Source organism: Camelus dromedarius, chromosome 9 (assembly GCF_036321535.1).
Source record: "Camelus dromedarius isolate mCamDro1 chromosome 9, mCamDro1.pat, whole genome shotgun sequence".
NCBI lineage: Eukaryota > Metazoa > Chordata > Mammalia > Artiodactyla > Camelidae > Camelus > Camelus dromedarius.
Window position 1 is genome coordinate 70542095 of NC_087444.1, and position 21887 is coordinate 70563981.

Genomic DNA, 21887 nt, shown 5'->3' on the forward strand with positions numbered 1-21887 from the left:
AACACAGAAAAGGGAGTCTGAGCCAACTGTGTGAGAAAGGGAAGGGAGACAGTGCCCGTGCCCCCGCAGAACGAGCCTGGACATGCTGGGTGCTCCCAGGTAGGGCCCCACCCACGCTGGGCACCTCTTTGGGAAGAGAGAAGGAAAAAGGGATCTCAGTCTTTGCAAAGACTCTACCTTACAGGGAATCAAATGATTCAATTCTGAACTTGGCCTTCAGGCCAGGAAAAAAAAAAAAAAGAGGGGTAGGTGGGAAGGGGGATGGGAATGTGAGAAAATAGGGAAATGACCTTCTGGGTCCCAATGGAAGAGCAGGCTGGAAGCCCAGACTGGGCCCCCGTGGAGGAGGGGGCTGGGCACAAGATGCCCACGTCCCTTTTGGATTCTGGTTCCACCTCCCCAACCCAGAGCTGCCTGCTCCCAGATCTTACGTCAGCTCTTTCTCACCCTAGGGGTAAGGTGGGTCCAGACCCACCCCCTCCTCAGCTTCCTATAAGAGATGGGAGCTGAGGATCTGAGATTGCAGGTTCACTCGTCCATCATGAGGCTCTTCACGAAACCTGAGACCTTCCTGATGGCCTCTGCACTGCTCTGTGCTCTCCTAGGTCTGGGTAAGTGACCAGGGGTCTGGACTCCTAGGACCCTAGGAAAGAAAACTATGAGACAACATTCAGCAAAGTCCTCCTGGGGGAAGAGGAGCTGTCCTGGAATTTCAGATTCAAGGCAAAGGTAGAGGCTTAAGAAGAAAACCTGGGGCCAGAAGTGGGAATAGCTTAAAAACTCCTGTGATTGAATCCCTGAGAAAGGAGGGGGCTTGATGGGCTCTGAATTCTCTGTCCCCCAGCAAGATCTCAAAATAAGGCATCTGAATTCTAGAAAATCAGAGGATAGCATGATTAGAAAGGGAAACCTTTAAAAAAAAAAATTGGGAGAGGAGGAGAGATTTCCTTTCTCCCAGGACGTTAGGGAGTTCAGGTCTCTGGTCCTCTCCTCCCTTAGATGCAGGAGTTCAGGCAAGCCCCACTTTCCCCAGGACCCACATGTCCGGATCCCCAGTTGCCTCCTCTGTCAGGACAAAGGAGTCCATGCATGCCCCTGCCCTCTTGGCCCTCACTCTCCCTTCCTGACTTGGGGTGCAGATCCCAGCCTCAGGCACCCCTGCCTGAGCTCCTACCATCCACAAGACCTACTCAGGGTACCTGCGAAGAAGAGGGCCCCATGTTCAGTTGGACCTGAAGCTGTCTGAAAGTCCATGGAAAGCTTCACCAGGACCCCTCCCTGTCCCCAAGCTTTCTCAGAGGTCCCTCATATCCAAAGTCCCCAGCCTTGTAATTAGGTAAATAGGCTCCATGGTGGAGTTGCTTCCCGCCCCTGAAAGCAGCTTTGCTAGCAGCACCACTGCCTTCCTGCCAGAGCTTCAGACATTTCCCTGGACTGCAGTCAATGTCCTGCCCATGAACCATCAGGGAGACACCTGACCTTCCTCCCTCAGACCCCTTGCTCCCATCCCCCTCTGGACTCTGAAGTGGAAATCTTGGCCCACAGACCACACCACCCTTGACTAGAGCCCCTCTCTCTACCCCGCAGGATACCCACTAAGCTGTGAGGTGTGTACGGGCCCCGGACCCACCTGCAGTGGAAGTGTGAAGACTTGCGACTCCCATCAGGACTCCTGCGTGGTCATCGTGGCTGAGACAAGCAAAAGTAAGAAAGAGGGCAGGGCGTGGCTTCAGATCCTGGGGAGCGGGGCGCGCCTTCAGGGTCGCAGTTACCACCACGCGCACTGGGAGGACCCCTCGCGAGGGGAGCGGGCAGGAAAGAGGGAAAGACAATCTCGAAGTGGATGAAGAGAATTTGATTGGATGATAGAAATCACTGTTGTCGGGGATTTTGGAGAATAAGACTCCAAAAGAAACGTGGGGGGTGGGGCAGATATGGAGACTTTCTTAGGCAGGAGGGGATTAGGAAAGGAAAGGATATGGGGAATAGAGAAGTCGAGAGAGGGGGAAAGTCTGAAATGCAAGAGGTGGAGGGGGTTATAGAGGAGAAGAAAGAGAATGGAATGGGTTGGAAGGAATTGTGATCACATTGACCATTTGGGGCAGTGGGTAGGAAACGATCAAACGATGGTGGAGGAGACTACCCCAGGCATGGTGGGTAGTGCGAGTTGGAAGCGACCATTCCTGACAGGAGGAGGAGAGATGATATTGGGGTAGAAGGAGAGATATAAAAGGGAAGATAATCCTGAAGTATGGCGCAAATCATCGCAGAGAATTGGAGATGGGGCAGTGGGGAGGCGCATGGGTAAAATGGGAGTGAAGCGGCAAGACATAATGGAAGGGCCTATCCCAGACCTGAGAATGGACGGGGGAGAAGGCAGCAAAGGAAGAAACCACTGGCAGGGCCGGGGGAGGGTTTATTCAAAGCTGAAAGAGATCCGGAGACCCTTAGTCAAAGGAAGAGAGAAGATGGGGCAGGCACAGGGTGGGATGGGAGAATGGAGTCTGTGACCTGAGGTTAAGGGCAAAGTAGAGTGTAGGAAGGAACCATCCCGACTGGATGGGGTGTGTAAAGAAGAGATGGAAGACTGGGGAGAGCGAAGGTTTTGAAGGCTTGAAGAGACCATTTCACACAGGCATGGGGGTAGCCAGAGGCTCCTGGAAAAAGACCACTACAGGCGGGATTCTTAGAGGATGGCAGTGAGGTGGGTGCAGGGGAAGAGACCCTGTCAGGCCAGTACCAGGGCTTGCCAGTGGGAACTGCAAGAGACCACCGAAGTCTGAAAGGGGTGGAGTAGGTTGGAGGCAGATAAGGGGGTATGACTTTGGGGGGCTGGAGGAGACCACCCTAGACAGCCGCAGGCTGGGGCAGGTGTGATGCTGGGAGACACCTGGAGGTCTGGGATCAAGGCCAGGGTCCCCGAACCCTCCCTCCTCCCCACCCTGCAGAGAGCTACCGGTCAGTGAACACCCACAAGGGATGCATCAAGTCTAGCGCCTGCAGCACTGGTTTCCTCTCCATCACTGTGGGCCCTGAGAACTACATGGTGTCCAACACACACTGCTGCCAGAGCGACGGCTGCAACCATGATGCGGTGCCTGGTAAGCGCCAGCTCGGCGTCCCTGCCTGCCCGCCCAGTGTGCTGGCCCACCACTGGCCCATGCTAGAACGTTGGGCAAGCATCTTCCTTGCTCTGAGCCTCTGTTTTCTCACCTGTAAATTGCAGTGTCCACTAGCAACCTGTGTCCCCTGGGGTTGTTATGAATTTGGGAAAGGGTTTAATGTCACTGTGCACCTTACATTCCACCCTCCTCTCCAGCTCCCCAGAACAATCGTACTGAGAACGGCCTCCAGTGCCCTACCTGCATCGCACCCTTCAAGGAAACATGCTCCTCGACTAAGGAAGTCCTTTGCGTTGGCCAGGAAACCCACTGCGTCGCCTTTGTTGGCAAAGTGCAGGCTGGTGAGGGGCACCTGGCTTTCTGGAGGAGGGGATGGGGGCCCCAGAACTGAAGGTCCATACTTCCAGATTCAAGGGGAGTTAGTGGCTCCAGAGAACTGGGTGAGGAGGTGGTAGGGGCATGACCCCCAGGTCATGAGGATGGAGGGATTGGATGAAGACCCTGACTCCAGTCTGAAATCCCCTCCCAGGTATCAAGTTTGCTACTCAGGGCTGTGCTACAAAGAATACCTGCCACACCAAGCCTGGGACCCTGGTGCCCTCAGCCTCCCACACCTATGTCATCAGCCAAGTCAATTGCCTCCCAGGCCCCCAGCCTTCTGGCAAGGCTAAGTGAAGAACTGGGGCATCTGTGGCATTTGATCTCCATTCGTCCTCATCTACAGCTTCCCATGTGCCTATAAATTAAACAGTTTAACCAAGCACGTCTGAGTCCTTGTGATGTGATGCATCTCAGGGAGGTGAGATGCCAAAAGCAGGGGTCTCAACCCTTGGGAACCCTCTTTCTGGAAGGAAGATCCTACCTTTTATTAAGGGATTACTCCCTGCCAGTCCCCTGTCCTAAGTGTTTTTCATGCTGTACTTCATTTCATAATCCCAACAAACGCTGTAGTTGAAAATATTATTCCCATTTTACAGATGAACAAACTGAGATGCAGATTGCAGTGTCACTTGCCTTGCGTCAAACAGCTAGGGAGGGTCAGACTCCAGAGTCCATGATCACCTCTCTTGATTAACCTCTCCCTCTTTTTGCCTCAGTTTTCATGTCTGCAAAATGTGGATATTAATAGTTACAATCTCATAGTGGCTGTCTTGAGTCAAATGAAAGAAAACTACAAAGCACTCAGTGCAGTGCCTAGCACCTTTAAGACAATGTTGGTTCTAGAGACAACGTGTCTGAGCAAATAGTAATCATCGTAATAGCTGCCACTTCGTGCGTGGCCATTCATTGGCAGGTGCTCCACCTTGGCATCAATCAGGGCAGACTGGATTATGCTACAGTAACAAACAAGTCCCTAATCTCAGTGCTTTAAAACCACAAAGTTGTATTAGTCAATTTGTCCTGCAGTACTGCTGTGTAACAAACTGTCCCTAAACTGAGACTTGTAACAACAAGCATCCTTTTTTCTAATGGTTTGTAGGGGCTCTGCTTCTGACTGTACATTGGTGGCAGTCTGGGAGGGGGATTCAAGTCCTTCTTCATGGGGTTCCACGGTCTTCTGGGATCAGTGGCTCCCTGGCTAATGTTCTTCTCATGGTCAATCACAGGGGAACAAAAACCAAGTGCACCAAAGGCCCCCACCAAGGTTGAGCATATGGTCAAAGCCAACATCAGTGGAGCAGGGAAGTGTACTCATCCTCCAGTGGGAGGGAGAAGAGTGGTATTTGCTGAAGAAGCACCCATTCCCAAAAAGTTGATTCACCCTTCACCATCCACATCTAGCACCATCCACAGGGCATTCTGCTCATCATAATCATAGAACAGCCACCAGCTTGAACAATGCCCGATTTCTGTGCACAGGAGAGAGCCCAGGAAAGTTTCACATCGGTGATTAGATGCTGTGACTTGGAAGTGACTTGACACAATTCACTGGATGGAGCTAGTCACAGGGCCCTGCCAAGCCCCACGGGGAAGGGGGAAGGAAGTGCAGTGTGGCTCCTAATCACCACCCCCACTGCCAGACACATTTCACAAATGAATGGCAACCATGACCTCTTAGAGGCCGTTTCTCATTTTATCTTCACAACTGCTCCATATGATAGGTGCTATTACTCTCCTTGTTTTCAGGAGAGGAATCTAAAGCTCAGCGAAGGAACATCACATTGGAGGTCACACAGCTAAAAAGCGGCAGATTTTAAGATGTTAATCATTGGGTCACGTCGAGGGAGAGACCACATCAGTGAGAGAGGGAACAAGCCTGTATCAGTTATCTCTTGCTACATAACAAACCACTCCAAATTTCAGTTGCTTAGAGTAATTGCCTTTTATTTAGCTCATTTGGTGGGTTGGCAATTTGGTCTGGATCAGCTAGGTGGTTCTTCTACTGATCTCTGCTGGGCTCAGCTGCCAGTCAGCTGGGCAGCTCTGTTTCACACGGTTGACACTGGCTGGAGTGTCAAGGCTGACTGAGCCACATGTCTCTTATCACCCAGCAGGTTAGCCTGGACTTCTTGATGTGGTAGTAGTGGTGGCAAGGGTCCCCAGGACAGCAAGAGAGGAAGGAACTTTTCAAGCCTCTGCTTGTATCATGTTTGCTATTGTTTCAGGGGCCACGCAGATCACGTGGCCAGGTCTAGTGTCAAGACGAGAAGGGACTATCCAAGGGTGTGGCTACAAAGAAGCTGAACACATTGGGGGTATGAATGGGCCACGCTGGTTCCTGGCAAAGATGCCTTACCATCACAGCCCCCAAGGTCTAAATAATTACTAGTCCACCCCACCTCCTTCAGGATGGCAAAACTCAGATAAAGTCTCTTGATTCTGGCCCAAGGGATTCTATCCTGCACAGACCACCCCACTTTTGTATCTCCTCTCCAGGGACCCAACCTTGGACCCCTCCTTCCTCAGACCCAGGAGTCTAGGCTCCTAGCTCATCAAAATCCCAAGCATCTTTTTCCCCCTTCCAACTCCCAAAGGACAGACACACAATGGGTTTCAACTTATTTTTATTCACTCCTTCAAAAAGCACCACAGGCCAACCCACCCTTGATACGCCCACCCTTCAAGGCTCCCCATCCCCATGGACACTGTGGACACAAGCCTCTCCATCATCATCCAGACAAGTATGAACCACAGCTCAAGTGACGAGTCTTTTGTGCCTATCCTGCTTCTGGCGATGGCAACACCAAGATTCATTGTACCTTACCTTGAATTTCTGCATTCAAGGGTCTTCCAGCCTGGAAGTGCCATGTAGACACACCTGGATGGCAGCCAGTGATCCACCCACAAGGGAGTCTCAGTCTTTTTTGCTTGGATGCTCCTAAAGACAGATGCCTCACTAGCAACTTGCTGCCTTTGCAGAGCCTAAAATTCAATCCCTTCAAAAGTATAATTGAAAAGGCAATCACTCCAAGAGATAGCCATGACACCCAGGAGTGCCCATATACAACTACCTAAACACAATCAGCACGCTCCACCATGGACAGCGACACAACAACAAACCTGGGTCTTGATCTCAGGCATGATTTGCATTGGCCAGGGGGCAAAGGGAATTTGTAAAAGGGGAGCGTTGGGCAGAGATGTCAGACAGGACCAAGTCAGAGATGGTGCCAAAGTGGCAGAAAAAGAGGAGGGCACTCTGAGCAAAGGCATGAGAGTGAGACAGATGCTCAGACTAGGGTCGTCTTCATGCTGCCTGGGCTGAGGTTGTGTGTGCAAGGACAGCAAGACTAACGTTTGAGCTCCCAGTGTGCCAGGCTTCTCAGCAGCGGCTTCAAGTACATTGATATGCATGAGAGAGAAGGTATGTATGTACGTACATACACTGAATTCTCACAATAGCCCTGTGAGGTAGATGCCATGTGCTGAGTGACTTGCCCAAGGTCACCCCTAGAGTCAGTAGAAGGGCTGTCTGACCCTAGATCAATCCGAATAGAATTTCCTGTAATAATGGAAGTGCTGTAGGGCTGCGCTGTCCAATACTGGAGCCACTCACCACGTATGGCTGGTGCAACTGGGAAACCAAAGCTTACATTTTACTTACTTCTAATTAATTTAAAAATGGCTACTCAGCTCAGTTATTGGAAAACCATTCAAAATGATTGCGATGACTTGGGTATACAAATCAACTTCTTCACATAGGAGTTTTATGAAACCTAAATACGGGTCAAGAATTTCTGATGAGAATTCATTGTCTGAATTGAGATGTGCTGCGAGAAATACACACCAGATTTCAGAGACTTGGCATGAGAAGAATGTAAAATATCTCATCAGTACTTTTCTATACAGATTCCATGTTGAAATGGTAATATTTTGGATATCCTGGGTAAAGGGAAACATATTAGAATTAGTTTCATCTGTTTCCTTTTCCCTTTTTAATGTGGCTCACATTTTATTTCTACTAGACAGCACTGCTCCACACCTCTCCGCTCCTGCACGTGGCGGGTGGGCTTGATGGGAGAGGCTTGAATGTGGACCAAGGAGAGGCGTAGACAGCGTTGTAGTGGGTATCACAGATACAGATGAGTAACGTTCTCCTAAGGCTGAAGAGAGCTTTGAGGACAATGCCTGGAGCCCTTCAATATTGAGCTAAATGCTTTTTCCCATCTTGGCTGTCTCAACTTTAATGGGACAGATTGTGCCAGTGGCGGGAGTTCAAGGTGGACATGGGGGGAATCATCCCTCAAGCACCCGTCCCTCAGGTTGGTTACCCTTGTCTTCAGCTGTCAAAGGAAATAGGATCCCAGGAGTATTTCTGGTCGTCGTCCAGCCCTTTCATGTCACAGATGGGAAGATAAGGCACTGGCCCAGGTCACCCAGATAGACAGTGGCAAAGCTGTGCTTGCTTCCCAGGCCCCTTCACCTGACAGGGGCTTTCTCTCGCATGATACGCCTTTTCTCCCCTATCTCACTCCTTTCCTGTATTGTGACCAGAGGCCCAACAATCTAAATTCCAGCCCTAGTTCTGCCACTGATTAATGAAATAAAATAAATATTTATTAAGCACCGTCTGTGTGTCAAAGCACTATCCTAGGTACTAGGGATACAGCATAGAACAAGACAGGCATGGGGATAATAGCCAATAAACAGGTAAATAAATAAGGAGCTTTTCTATGGGAATAATTGCTACAAGGAAAATTAACCGGCTGAGATGAATAACTGAATACTGGGGGTGGGGGTGTGAGCTACTTTAGTTAACAGTGGTCAGGGAAGGCCTCTCTGAGGGGACATCTGAGCTGAGACCCGATTGACAAGAAGGAGCTAGTCATGGGAAGATCTGGGGGCAGAGCATTCTGGGCAGAAGTAACAGAAAGTGCTGAAGTCCTGAGGCAGGACCCCGGTGGCCCGCTCAAGCATCAGACAGAAGATCTATCAGGTTGGTTGGGGATGGGATGGGGCAGGGAATGAGAACAGGCAGGGGCCTTGCTGTGGGCTGTTGAGCCTCGAGCTTGCCCACTCTGGGCTTTGCCTTCCCATCTAACATAACAGATTCTACTGGATGGCCTGTCAGGTCCCCCTTTTCTATTTTTGACATTGAAGAATTCTGTGGCTTCTCCTCTACATGTAGCTGGCAGCCTAGAACATTCCAGGCACTGTGCTTTCTGCCTTTGCCTCACTGTAGCACTTTCCCATGGTCTGGAACACCTGCCCAGTGGTTCTGTGGGTCCCCTGCTCCCTGCAGTGTTCTCTGTGTACACCAGAAGGCAGCATTCTCTGTGTCCCTCTCGGGGATCTCTGAGGTAGCCAACACAGAAATGTTTGGACTAGTGCAGCAGTACAGCTGCTTTTCCAAAAAGGCAGGTGTACAAAATACCAAGGCCAGAAAGGGTTAAGGTTTAATGACAGAAGAAACCAAGACCCCTAAAGAAGAGAGGGATAGGGGAACAGACTCCCCAGAAAGCTCCATAATCGCTCAGCACCTGTAAAATAGGGGCAGTCATATCCCTTCCCAGGCAAACTCAGAGAAAGGCAGTTGCCAGAACCCAGATCCATTAGGGATTTGTGGACAACATCTCTGAGGCACGAGTTTCTGCCTTTCCACACCCAGAAGGCCTCATTCCTAATCTCTGCTACCCTCAGAGCCACCATGTCCGGACCCCTTGCTTCCTCCTCTTATTTTTGTGGTACCATCCTCCCCAGAGGAAGGGAAAGAATTTTGAGTCCCCAGGTCCCCTGAGGAACAAACAGTAGACACCCCTCAATTCCCCAAGAGGGACCAAAGGGTCCCCAGCTCTCTCACACAGCCCACCCGTTCCCTCCTCCCACCACCCAGGAATTAGGAACCAAGGTCCCAGCCTTCTTGGGAGCCATAAGTCTGAGACCCCAGAGACCCTTCTTCCCCCCAGTAAAGTTTCAAAGCTCACTGCCTCTTGAGGAACTGGGAGGCTGCATGCAGGCCTAGCCACACCCAGGAAACCTAGACCTTATATCCCTTTGTGGTTCAGAAGTCCAAGATACCAGCTCCCCGGGGAACCCAGACACCCCCCCCCCCCATGCTGCAATCACCCTTCATCAAGAATCAGGGTTTCTACCCCCTCTCCCCCTGGAGGACTAGACATCTAATAGATCAGTGTTCACTCCCTCGGAGACCAAGATATGCCCCCTTCTAGGAGTCCACATCCTGTGGCTCCCAGAGAAATCAGGAGTCCTGTCCCCCAAACTCTATTCCCCTTCAGGACCTAGGAATCCTGGTGACTAGATGTCACACATCTCAACCGGTAGTCAGAGCCCTCATCCCCTTCAAGCACCCAGGATTCCGAGAGGCGGCCCCCTGCTCTGTTATCTCACAGGCCCAGACATCCCATGCTAGAGTCTGGACCACCCCCATGCCCTCTCCCTCCAACCGGGACTTGGAGTCCGCAGCCGCTGACAGAGTCGGGCAGCCGGGACCCGGGGCACCCCGGTCCTCAGCCCACCTCTCACTGCGCGGGCACCTGCGGTGCCAGCACTGCCTCGGCGTCGGCCCGCATCTCGTCGAGCGCCTGCAGCAGGACGCCGTGCGACGCGCGGTAGCCCAGGCCGCCGGTGGCCGCCGCGCCGCCCGCGGGCCACAGGAAGGAGAGCGCGCCCAGGGCCGCGCCCCCGGCGGTGCCCTCGCCCGCCCACGAGCCCAGCCTCGCCTCGACTTCGGCGCGCGTCACCGGACCCGGGAAGCGCGTCCGCTCGGCCAGCACCCCTGGCGCCAGACCTAGCGCGCGCTCGCGTCGTGCCAGCGCCGCGGGTTCCAGCCCCAGCGCCCGCCGCCACTCCGCCAGCTGACCGCGCAGGAGCGCCACGTCGCACGCCCAGCCCAGCCCTGGTACTGGAGCTGCCGCCGCCGCCAGGCTCGCCAGCAGGGCCGGCCGCCACGCCCCGGCCCGCAGCGCCGCAGCCTTGGTTCGGGCTGCGCGGGGAGACGCGGGTGGCAGCGCCAGCAGCAGCGCTCCTGCCTGGGCCGGGGGCAGCGCGCGCCGCAGCCACTCGCACAGCCCCGGGAGTCCGCCCGGCCGCAGCGGGAACACCGGCGGCGGCGCCTCCTCCAGCACCTCCCACGTCTCGTCCTCCGGGCTCAAGGCGGCCGCGCGCTCTGAGTCCCCGCTGCCTGATCTCTTCACGCCCATGCCAACCGGCTGCAAACTCTCGCTGCCTGCTTCCTCTGAACCTACCCCGCCGCCTGCTTTCTGCGATCTGGGGCCACGTTTCTCCATTTCCTCACTGCGTGCGTTCTCAACACCCCCTCCGCCGGCGTTTTCTAAGCTCTCGCCGCTGGGCTTCTCCGCTGTTTCCTCTTCTTCCAGAGCCTCCGGATCCTCGCCCTCGCCGTCTGTTCGCACGCAGACCAGCGGCGCATCTGGTAGCACCAAGGGCCGGACCCGGGCCCAGTCCTTCTCAGTGGGGGCCCCAGGGGTGACGAGGATGAGAGCGTCATAGTGGGTTGGGTGGGGGGTGGCAGCAGTGCCCTCGGAGCCCAGAGGCACGGTCCAGAGCACCACGTTGGGGCGCTCTGGGGCCGGGTAGGGCGTGGGCCCCTCGGGCGCCGACGCAGGCACCGCACTTGGGTCTTCAGGATCTAACCCGAGTAGCAAGTCCAGCACAAGGTCCATGTCAGCCCTACCCGCCACGGCCAGGTCCAGGCGCGCGCTGCCCAGTCGCTCCAGGCCGGCGCGAACCCACGACAGCGCCGCCTCCAGGCCACCGGTCTCGAAGGCCTCGCGCACAGCCTCCAACTCTGCAGCGCCCAGGACCTCAAAGCCATCCTGAGCGGGTGGCAGGAGCCTGCGGGGACAGGGAGGGATGGGATCAAGAGCAGAAGAGGGACTAAGTGGTGGGAAGCTGGGCTAGGGGGACAGGATTGGGTTATGAAAAGGGCGGCTCTTTCCGAATAAGCAGGAAAGGGAGGGGCCAGACTAATGCCACAGAAAATAGAAACCAGGGACATGAAGAAAAGGGCTTAAAGCAGGGACAGGATGGCTAGATTGAAATCAGGTTTCCAACAGAACCTAAAATGGAGACCCGACAAAGTCTTTCCCGGGCTCACACTCTTTGGGAGCTGGGCTTTCCGAGGGACCTGCTGGATTAAGAAAAGGCTGTACTGGGCGGGGCGAAACTCAGAGTGGGGCTTGGAGCAAAGGCAGAATTGCGACTGTATTGTGGACTAAACGAAAACTGGGCCCTATTCAACAAGGTCAAGGTCACCAAGGGCACTCTTTTCTGAGTAAGGAGTGGGGTAAAGACCAGTGAAGGGAAAAGCCTCATCTGCTAGTTCTCACCAAGAGGGAGGAGAGGCTGCCCTTCCCTGAGCTTCGTTTTGATGTCTATAAAACGAGGCCGCTCGGCGTTGGGGGAGAAAATTCAGCAAGTGGGCACAGAGATGAGAGGGGATTAGAGAAAGGAAGTGGGGGAGGGCACCCAGAAACAACAAAGCTGCTGAGGATGTGGCTTTCTGGAGACTGGGGTCGCTTGAGAGCCAAGCTGATGGCGGGGAGGAGGGTGAAGACGGGACAGAGTGAGAGCTCCTTCACAGTTTTGCCTGGGGGAAGTATTTGGGCGCGAGGTCCCGGCCTCTCTCAGAATTCTCGCGAGGAAGCGCGGCTTGCGACCTCAGAGCACTCGCAGGAGGCAGAACCTGGATGACAGGTCGGGACTTCTAGCTGATCCTTGGCTGGGGCCTAGATGACAAAAAAGAGTCAAGCACCGAGCACTAGCTTGGGGTGGAGCCTCGCGGACCTCAAAACCTGAGCTGAGGGGTGGGGCCTGGATGAGGGAGCAGGGCTTCTAGCAGATATCCCGTTAGGGCAGGCCCCAAACTCGCTGGGGGCGGGGTCTCACGGACCTCAAAGAGCACCCTCAGGGATGGGAGGTACAGACTAAATAAAGCTCCAGGCCTCTTAAGACCACCCTGAAACGCCGCGCTCACCTCTGCAGCGCCTCCGCCTGGCTCCGCAGCGCCGCCCGCAGGCGCTCCAGCTCCTCGCAGCCGTCGCTGCTGCGGCAGTCTGTCGGTACCACGAAGAGAGCCGCGGCTCCCAACCCGGCGCTGTCCAGCAGGGCCGCTGTCTGATTCCGGGCCTGAGCTTCATTCTGTGAATCCCCAGGACGGAGGTTCCGCACAGCCAGCAGCGGGGTCCCTCGGGCTAGGGCGGCCCGTGCTGCCTCCCCCAGCTCTGGAGCCAAGGGCTCCCCATTCCCCTCCGGTCCGGGCAGCACCAGTACCAGCACGTTGGCCTCCGCTGCCCAGGGCCCCGGCGCTGCGGGTGGACAGCTCAGCTCGCCCAGGAAGAGGCCAGGGCCCGCAGCTCTCAAGCTGGGGAGCCCGGAATCCGGCCGTCCGTCGGGGATCTCTACCGTCTCCACATCCTTGTCGCACAGCGCTGCGATCAGCGCAGACTTTCCTGAGCCCGGAGGCCCGAGGAACAAGACCGTCACGTCACCCCGCGGCGCAGGCATAGCTGTAAAGCAAGGAGAGAGAAGATCCCAGTCAGGGAACACCAGCCTTCTTCTTTTCTAGCAGCCCGACTCTGGTCTCAGACTTCAGCTTTTCACCTTGTCCCTTCTTTCGTTCTCGGGTATCACTCCCAAGCACCTAGAAATCTGCCGCCCAGGCCCTATTCCCCAGGGACCCTGGAATCGTGTTTGCCCTCTTTCAGGGCATTTCCCTTTCCGCTTCAAAAACTGAGAAATCGGCCTCCAGCCCCTTCCTCCCTCAGGGACACAGATGTTTTTAATCCTTCACTCCTCCCTTCCAAATCACCAACCGAGCAGACAGCCGGCACACGGGAGAGCGCAGTCAGCAGCCGATCAGCCGATGAGAAGCCCCGCCCCTGGGGTCTGAGGACGGAGGCCGAAGAGGTTAGAAAGCCGTGATTTGGGGACGCCCAGACGCTTTCCGGGGGCTCTAACCTTACGTCATTCTTTTTAGGAGGGGGGTGTGACTTGGAAGCGTGACCTCGGGGACATGGCCCTTTACGGCGCCTGCGCAGAACGGCCGAAGGGCGCTCGCTGTACGGGGCCTTAAACAATGAAGGAGCCACAGCGCGTGCGCGCCAGGAGCACCTACCACACTTGCGCAAAACGCTTAGGTCTGTACGGCACGGGTGGCTTGCAACGTCATCATTACGCACCCCAGTGCAGAGAAGGACCCATCCCGTTATTTTTGAGGGCCGGGCTGGCGCTACTTCATCACCGCCGGATGGCATTACGGGATCTCCGCTTCAAAAGTCTCATCAGGCGGAAGGCCTTGGAAACCACCTGAGACTCGGTGGGCCCTACCTCGCTTCCCTTCGGGTGACGGCGCTGAGACGAGCGACTGACAGGCGCAACGAAAGGCAGTCCCCTGCTGTCCAGAGAAAAGCGGAGGCCTGAGCCACCCGCCTTGGCAGGGAGCCGAGGGCAATGCCTGGGGCAGCGGGATACACCGGCTGAAAGCGCGCGTGGGAAGCGGGAGCTTTGGGTGGAACAGGAGTTTCGGGATGTCAAAGGAAGATGTCTCCTGGGAAGAGGCAGGCTAAAGCGTGGGTACCACTACCTGCCTCAAGACACGTGGGAGAAAAGGGGATGAGGCTGTGTCAAAGATGAAGAGTCCCGCGCTCGGAGTTCAGGGAGTTTAATGAAGGAAGCATAGGTCAGAGGTCTCACGCAAGTAAGAAGACTCTAAGGGGAGCCACAAACCCGGGGAGTCTAATCTTTCGGGAGGATTGAATCTCCTCTAGTGAGCACTCTTATCAGGTTAAAATCCAAGGAGATGGTATCATGGGGGTCAAAGGCTGGCAAGGAGAGCCAGTCAAAGGTCATAAGATTAGTGGGCCCTCTAAAGCCGGCTGCGATGAGCAACTTCAGTTGATTTACTATTATGTCCTGCGTGCTCTTCTCTTGACCAGAGGTGTCCCAGTCACCACGGAGGACCCGCACCCCAAAGAGACCATGGAGCAGCAGGATTCGTCCAAGGAAAGAAGTCTCCAAAGTCCAGAAGGCGATATCTGTGAGTACTGCCGACCAGAGGAGGGTGGGGTGCAGAAGCTGAAGCTAAAAGGATTACTAGAGCATTTCAGTGTCCAAGGCGTTGACAGGACTTGCCTGTTGGGAAGGAGCTGTAATGGCCCCCGAGCTGCCCTCCTAGAAGCTGTTCCTCCCCCACCCTTACCCTTAACTACCGTCAGACATACTCCCTCTGCTCTGTCCACATAAGCATGAAGGGGATGCAATTCAGAGGCACTGAGCAGCATCCAGAGAGACTTAGAGTGGGAGAGGTGGCTGGGAAAAGGCAGAGAGCCCCAATCCCAACTCTGCCCCAGACTTTCCGTGTGACTTGGGCTTCTGTTTCTCTGTCTGTTAAAAGGGGTTGGCACTATTCACCTCATAGGGCTGGTGTGAGGACTAACGGCAGAAAAATGGAAAGCTTGATGTTTATGAAAGTAGCCAGTTAGACACAGGAAAAAAGCAACAGCTTTTACCGAATGCTTATTATGGGCTAGGCGCGTTCTAAGAGTTTAACATTTGTTATCCAGTCCTTGCAGACCCTCTGCAGTTGATAATTAGCACTTTCAGATGATGGGACTGAGGCAAAGAGAGGTTAAATATTTGTAACAATGAGAGCCACAGTGTCAGTGCTCTCCAGCCAAAGATCACAGGGACATACCTGGAGTTGGAACAAGCTGGGTTTACTGCTCACTGCGTTGAGGAAGCACACACACCATGGGGCATCTCTGTAATAAGGATTTATTATAGGATATGGGTTTGTGGTAAGCGATTTGGGGAAAGGTTCAAGAAAGGGGTTTTACTCTGGATGGATGCTGCCAGGAAGTGGGGGCAATTATGTGGCTGGCTGTCTCAATAAATCTTACCTAGAAGGAGGGAGGAACAAAGCACAGCTCAAGCTGATTGGTAAAGCAGCAACCGGCACGGCACGCATATTAGCCAGGACAGGTGGGTGTTTGGCCATTTTTGTGGTTTGGACAGTGTTCACGTTTGTCTGTGTACAGATGGCATTATGGTGTGGTCTTGTCTTGACTCACCTCAGTCACAGTACGGCCTTGTCTGATGATGTTCTGTTAAACTGTTTATGTTCAGCAGGAGAACGCCAAGGCCCAGCTCTGAGTGCCAGGCCAGCTCTGGCTGTGGGGCTGCTTTTCTCTCTCTCAGCAATAATTATTGCAAACCACTGTGTAGCACTGTTCTAAGCACTTTGTATAAGTTAATTCATTTGTTCCTTCCAACAGCCCTATGAAAACACTGTTTTTACTTGCCCAGGAAGCCACAGAACTGGCATTCAGTTCCAGGCAGTCTGGCTCCAGAGGCTGTGCCCTAATCACATGGCCCTGTGGGAAGGGCAGACTCCTGGGTTCCAGACCTGACTCCACTATTTCATTTCCCAGCTTTGTGACTGTCCACCAGGGCCTAACCTTTTTGAGCCTCAGTCTGCTCATCTGTAAAACAGGTCCAATAATAGTTTGCCTGTACTGCTGTCCAGTGCTGACATAGCGTCTGGCATATAGTAAGCACCGCATGTTCATTGCTGGCATGATTCTGGAGCTGGCAGAGGTCCTGGAGACTTCAACCTCTTCCCACGTCCCTTAGGCCACCTGGGGGCCCTGCAGTGCACCCGCTGCCTCATCACCTTCGCCGATTCCAAGTTCCAGGAGCGTCACATGAAGCGGGAGCACCCAGCGGACTTCGTGGCCCAGAAGCTGCAGGGGGTCCTCTTCATCTGCTTCACCTGCGCCCGCTCTTTCCCCTCCTCCAAGGCCCTGATCGCCCACCAGCGCAGCCACGGTCCAGCAGCCAGACCCTCCCAGTCAGCTGCACCCACCACCACCCAGCCCACCTTCCCCTGTCCTGACTGTGGCAAGACCTTTGGGCAGGCTGCTTCTCTGAGGCGGCACCGCCAGGTGCACGAGGCCCGTGCCTCCCCGGGCCCCTTCGCCTGCACTGAGTGTGGTCAGGACTTTACCCAGGAAGCAGGGCTGCATCAACACTACATCCGGCATGCCCGGGGGGAGCTCTGAGTGTGGCTGAAGCCCTACTCAGGGCCATAGGGACTCTGGCTGGTGGGACCCACCTCTGATACGGGATAGGAGCCTCAGAGGGATTTGCTCCCCCCCCCCCCCCCGGAAAGGCAAAGGGCTCCTGATAAATAGGACTCAGAAGATGCTCATTTAGAGCTTTAGTCTTTGGAGGACACAAAAGCCTTCAGGGAAACAGTAAAATCAAACAATAGTAAGACCTTTTGTTTAAAAAAAAATTAACAAGAAAGAGGGAAAACTGTTATTCATATCTCCCTCATTCCCAATTAAATAGTTTGAAATTGCGACTAGCTGCAGATTGTGTATTCACCATTAATTTTTCCCAGATGGATGCAATGGGACTTTAAGAGCAAACTGCCCTGGATTTGTGCCTGAAAGGGGGCAGGGAGAGTGAGGTATCACTGGCCTGTAATGCCATGACTGGGTCCCAGACGCAGAGCAGCCTGGGCCTTTGGAGATGGGGCAGCAAAATCAGAAGCTGTACTCTGAATTTGCGGGGGTTGCAATTCGATGATCTCTTCCTGCCTTCTGCCAGGCTTTCCCACACAAGGAGGGGCCATGGCATTGGATGGCTTTGCCCTCCTCCCCAGATAATTTATTCATTTAAATAATCTTATGTACCATTCTGGTCATGGAATATTTTTTATATGTGTAGGTGAGATGGCATGAATAAACAGAAATAGTATCTAAAAACATAAAAGGTCCATATTAAAATGTCTAAACAAGGAACTCTGGCTTTTGAGCAGGAATTTCCAGAGAACATAAGGGCACAGGGAGTGGGGAGCTCAGGGCAGAGCTGGCCTGGCCCTGTGGGGAAACTGGTTTGGAGTCAAACAGAGATACCTTCTGCTTCCTGTTGTATTTGGCCAACACTGGCAGATACCCATTAAGATCCTATTTTCAGCTCTTAAAAGGCCCAACCCTGGGCTGAGTTCCACTGGGCCAGTTTTACTCCCTCACATTACCTGCCCTGCCCCTAGAGACAGCAGTCGATGCCTTGCATACAGCAATCATAGGCTCTGTTTGAACGGAGTATTTTGAAAGCCCACAGGTGAGATGGATGTGGCAGAGACTGAGCTATCTCCCAATGTTTAGCCAGGCACATGGTGGCTACAAAGACTACATTTCCCAGATTCCCTTGCAGCTACATGTGGCCATGTGACTGAGTTCTGACTAAATTCCTAGGTAGAGTCTTCAAGCTTCAGAAAGGAACTTGCCTTTCCTCCACCTTCCTGCCTGGAAAGTGAACATGGTATCCAGCCATCGTGAACTATGAGAGCAACCACAGGATGGCAGAGCAACAAGATAGCAGGAGGCTGGGTCAGCTATCACTGCTGCCCCCTCACCAGTCTCTACAACGGACCACTCCCTGTGTGTATGTAAATCAGCTTACATCAGTCATTTAAAACCCTCCAATGGCATCCCATAGATAACATCCAAAGAACTTACCTGGGCCCACAAAACCCAATAGTGACTGGGTCCCAGCTCACTATGAAATCTCAGCTCCCTTTCTGTCATCTTCACTACACTCCAGCCGCACGTGCCGGGTGGGCTTTTGCCTTTCCTGCTTACACAGAATTTTGCAAGGCTACCTCCTCATTATTCAGGTCTCAACACCTGCTACCTCAGGGAGGTCTTCCTTGGCTAAAACAGCACTACCAACCCTCACTCTGATGTACTTTCTTCCTAGAATTCTCCAACACCTGGAATTATCACTCTTGTTTATGTCATCATCTGTGTCCTTCCTTTGAAATCCAAACCCCTGAGAACAAGTGTGGTGTCTTCCTCACTGCTTCCTCCCCAGAACCTGGGACAGCGCTTACTGTGGCGGCTCAAAAAATAACTCCTTGACTGTGCCCAGCTGTTTACCTAGCTCAGCCTCAGCCCACCATTCCACACTGCTCCGGGATGCTGGGCCTTCTACAACTATGCTTCCCAGACTCCCCGGACAGCTGGCTTCCTTAAGTTCTTCCCACAAAAGGTATGGGCAGAAGGAAGGCTGGAAGAGGGAAGGGCCTTACCTTGCCTTGGGCTGTTGCTGGAACCCCTCCAGCAGCAGTTCGGGCTCCTTTCTATACTTGGCACAAGGTTCTTGCAGCAGCTTTGTGGCACCTTGTCCCTGGTCCCTGCACCAGCCGCACGTGGCCCATCCTCCAAGCTCCCACTGGGTTCTGGTCATTGCACTTCTTTTTCTGTACCCCAGTCCTATAAGTGGGAGCTTCTTGCAGACACTAATTTCTCAGTTACTTGACTTTTCCACATTTGTGCTTTTAGCCTTCTAATACCCGTGTAACCAATTTCCGGTACTGAATCCTCTTTGGAATTCCTAGCCTGGTTTCCATATACTGACTGGGCCCTGAAGAACTGAATGACCCCACTGGCAGCAGACCAAGGTGTCTTGATCCCTAGTCTCTTGTGATCCTTACGAACTTTTATGACGAATGGGTAATTCCCTACATCTGTGCTTAGAAAACCCTAAGGCAGAAGAGGGCTTAGGCATGCTGCCCCAGGAAATAAAATCCATCAGTGTGGTTTTAATGAGCTGTGAATTTCTGCTTTGACAATTCTGAGATTCAGCGATGCTCAGCTATAGCGCTTAGGAAAGTCTCAAAGAGGGGATAAATGTCACGTTCTGAGATTCTGAGCTTCTAGGATGAAAAGCATGGGTTGTAAAAGATGCTGTGGTCTAAGGTCCTGTAACAGGCGTCAAAATGCAAATACTCTTTGGGGCAAGCAGGGTGTGAGGGGTCCAGATGGCAGACAGTGGGGACTGGGCATGTGGGAGGGAATGGCCCATTAATAATAGTTCATGACCCCCGACTCAGCTCCTGCAAACTACTGCCCCGTGGGATTGAGGGTTCAGCAACTGATTGCACAGAGAAGCCAGAAACTGCCATTTTTATGTCAAATCTGCCCATTTTTTGTTGGTAACTAATGTGATTCTAAAAACCTCAGTAATTCTTGTGACCACATATACTCCTGCACATCAGATGGTGGCTGTGGACAGCCACTTATGGTGTGTGGCTTAGTGGCTAAGATTGTGTGCCCTGTATCCAGCTGTCTGGGTTCAAACCTGTGCTCTGCTGCTTCCTAGCTGTGTGACCTCTAGCAGATTATTCAAGCTCTCTGTGCCCTGGTTACAGCAGGTGTAAAATGGTCATGATAATAGCCCCTACGCCTCTAAGGATTATGACAATGACTCAGACTCAGAGAGAAAGCCGAAGTCGGAATAATGGCCTATACAACCTGGCCCTCTTCCCCTCTGCCCTTCCCCTCCCACCAGTCTTCCCCCTGCCTTCCTCAGCAACAGCCTTGTGGCCCTGAGTACGCTCCCACAAACATTCTAAGCAGCCTCCCACCTCAGGGCCTTTGCACTCGCTGTGCCCACAGACAGCCATGTGGCCTACTCCCCTTCCTTTAGGTCTCTGCTCTGATGTCACCTTCTTAGTGAAGTCTCTCCTGACTACGCCACTTGAAACTGCTTCACACACACACACACGAGCCTCCCCACCCCCCTCCCCTTTGCCTCCACAGTACTTACAACCTTCTAACATTCCATTCATTATATATATTTTACTTAAATATTCAAGTACCTGTTTTCCTCTTTATAATACAACCTCCACAAAGGCAGGGATTATTGTTCACTGTTTTCACCGCTCTATCCCCAGCTCCCCAAATATTGCCTGCATCTCCCAGGTGCTCAATAGACCACCATTGAATGAATGAGTAAATAAGTAACAGTCCCTACCTCACAAGGATCCGATGTGATTGTCCATATACAGCTCTTAGCCCAGGGCCTGGTCCGCTGTGAGCGCTGACTTAATGATGGCCATTACGGTAATTCAGGTTCTATTCTTGAAGGTTCTTAGTTGCCAAGCTTCTATGAGTTAACACACGTAAAGCGCCTTAGAGCCTGGCACACAGTAAATGCTTAGTAAATGGTAGCTATTATAATAATTAGGCTTCTATTTTCAAAGAAGCTTTGGTGCCAAGCTTCTGCGGATTAGTACCTCCCATCTCAGAGTGGGAGCCAATGTTTCAAGAAGGCTGTAATGAGCTGGCTCTCTGCTCCCCTCTGGCCTCACTGCTCTGGCTCTGCCACCTTTGCCTCTCCGGCCCCTCTGCCCTTGACCGGTGGAGCAGGCTCCTGCCTCCCCACACCTGCTGTGCATGGCTGGCTCCCTCCCTCCCCCTTTCAGGTCTCTGCTTAGGTCTCTGCCACCTCCTTAGGGAGGACAACACTATTTAAAATTGTACCCTCTTCCAGAACTGTTCCCCTTTCTCTGCTTGATTTATCTCCACAGTATTTACCACCATCCAGCATAGGCAACATCTTAACTCATTTACCATCTGTCCCCACCAGTGGCCCCTTCCCTCCTCCATGGAAGCTTCATGAAGACAAGGAATTTTTTCCTTCACTGGTGAATTCCCAGTGCTTAGCACACAGCAAGGACTCAAAAATACTTGTTAAATGAACTAATGGATCACAGTCCCTACTTTGCAGAGTTATTCTAAGGACCCGATGATCTCATGCAAATCAAATGCAGCACTCTGGAAGTGCTGGGAAATGGCAGCTGTAATTATAATTAAGGTTCTATTTTTGTAAGTTCCTAGATGCACAACTTCTATGAGTCAATATATATACAGCTCTTGGACTGGCACTTGGCACCCAGGAAGCACTCAGAAAGCACAGCTATGATTATAATTAAAGTCCTCTTTGTGATGGTTCTTAGACAAAGTGGCAGAGAGCACTAGCTGTCTTCCACAAACTCTCTTCTGCTTTCTGGGCACTTGGCTAGGCTGCCTCTCCCAGGCTCCCTTGCAGGGAGCTGTGGCCATGTGACTAGTCTCTCAGCAAAGGAAGGGAAATGGAAGCAGTGTGCGCCACGTCTGGGCTGGGCTTCTAGAGAATGTGCGTACCTCTCTGGGCTCTCTATTCCTCTTCTACCGGCAGAACCCAGCCATAACCATGTGAATGACAAAAGGCTCACAGGATGGCCTGGGTCCTCAAATCACCGTATGGAACCTGTCCACCTGGAACACCCACCCTGAACTATTGTGTGAACGAGAAACAAAATTCTGTTGTGTCTGACCCAGTACATCATGGAGTCTGTGATTAAGTACAAGGAAACCACGTTGAACACATGCACTTAGGTAATGTTAATTACCTTGGCAACAATGATCCTAAGGTTTCCCAAGAAGGGGCCTGGGGAGGGTGAGATAAATGCCCAGGCACATGCCTCACATGTACATACACACACATATACGC

General features: G+C 53.0%; 3 protein-coding genes across 8 annotated transcripts; 2 read left to right on the forward strand and 1 right to left on the reverse strand.

The window, feature by feature from the left end:
* The first annotated feature begins 537 nt into the window (after window positions 1-537).
* Window positions 538-3844, forward strand: PINLYP (phospholipase A2 inhibitor and LY6/PLAUR domain containing). The gene is made up of 5 exons (XM_010981470.3): window positions 538-611; window positions 1588-1704; window positions 2949-3101; window positions 3320-3463; window positions 3652-3844. The coding sequence occupies exons 1-5, from the start codon at window positions 542-544 to the stop codon at window positions 3795-3797; spliced, it is 630 nt and encodes a 209-aa protein (XP_010979772.3). The 5' UTR covers window positions 538-541; the 3' UTR covers window positions 3798-3844.
* Window positions 3845-6110: 2266 nt separating this feature from the next.
* On the reverse strand, window positions 6111-21886 carry IRGQ (immunity related GTPase Q). 4 transcript variants are annotated; one of them, XM_064489399.1, is made up of 4 exons: window positions 13355-13586; window positions 12813-13048; window positions 12517-12680; window positions 6111-11375 (listed from the first exon to the last, which is right to left on the reverse strand). In XM_064489399.1, exons 2-4 carry the CDS (start codon window positions 13044-13046, stop codon window positions 10040-10042), a joined length of 1734 nt encoding a protein of 577 aa, XP_064345469.1. In that variant the 5' UTR covers window positions 13047-13048; window positions 13355-13586; the 3' UTR covers window positions 6111-10039. The 4 variants fall into 4 exon arrangements, with proteins under 4 accessions (XP_064345469.1, XP_064345467.1, XP_031314637.2 ...); XM_064489397.1 differs by lacking the exon at window positions 13355-13586 and adding an exon at window positions 20367-21886 and having other exon boundaries at window positions 12517-13048; XM_031458777.2 differs by having other exon boundaries at window positions 12517-13048.
* ZNF576 (zinc finger protein 576) lies at window positions 13652-19156 on the forward strand. Of its 3 annotated transcripts, none has more exons than XM_010981468.3 (3): window positions 13652-14238; window positions 14477-14577; window positions 16173-19156. In XM_010981468.3, the coding sequence occupies exons 2-3, from the start codon at window positions 14520-14522 to the stop codon at window positions 16598-16600; spliced, it is 486 nt and encodes a 161-aa protein (XP_010979770.1). In that variant the 5' UTR covers window positions 13652-14238; window positions 14477-14519; the 3' UTR covers window positions 16601-19156. The 3 variants fall into 3 exon arrangements, with proteins under 3 accessions (XP_010979770.1, XP_031314638.1, XP_010979769.1); XM_031458778.2 differs by having other exon boundaries at window positions 13652-13857; XM_010981467.3 differs by having other exon boundaries at window positions 13654-14110.
* Window position 21887: the final 1 nt, after the last annotated feature.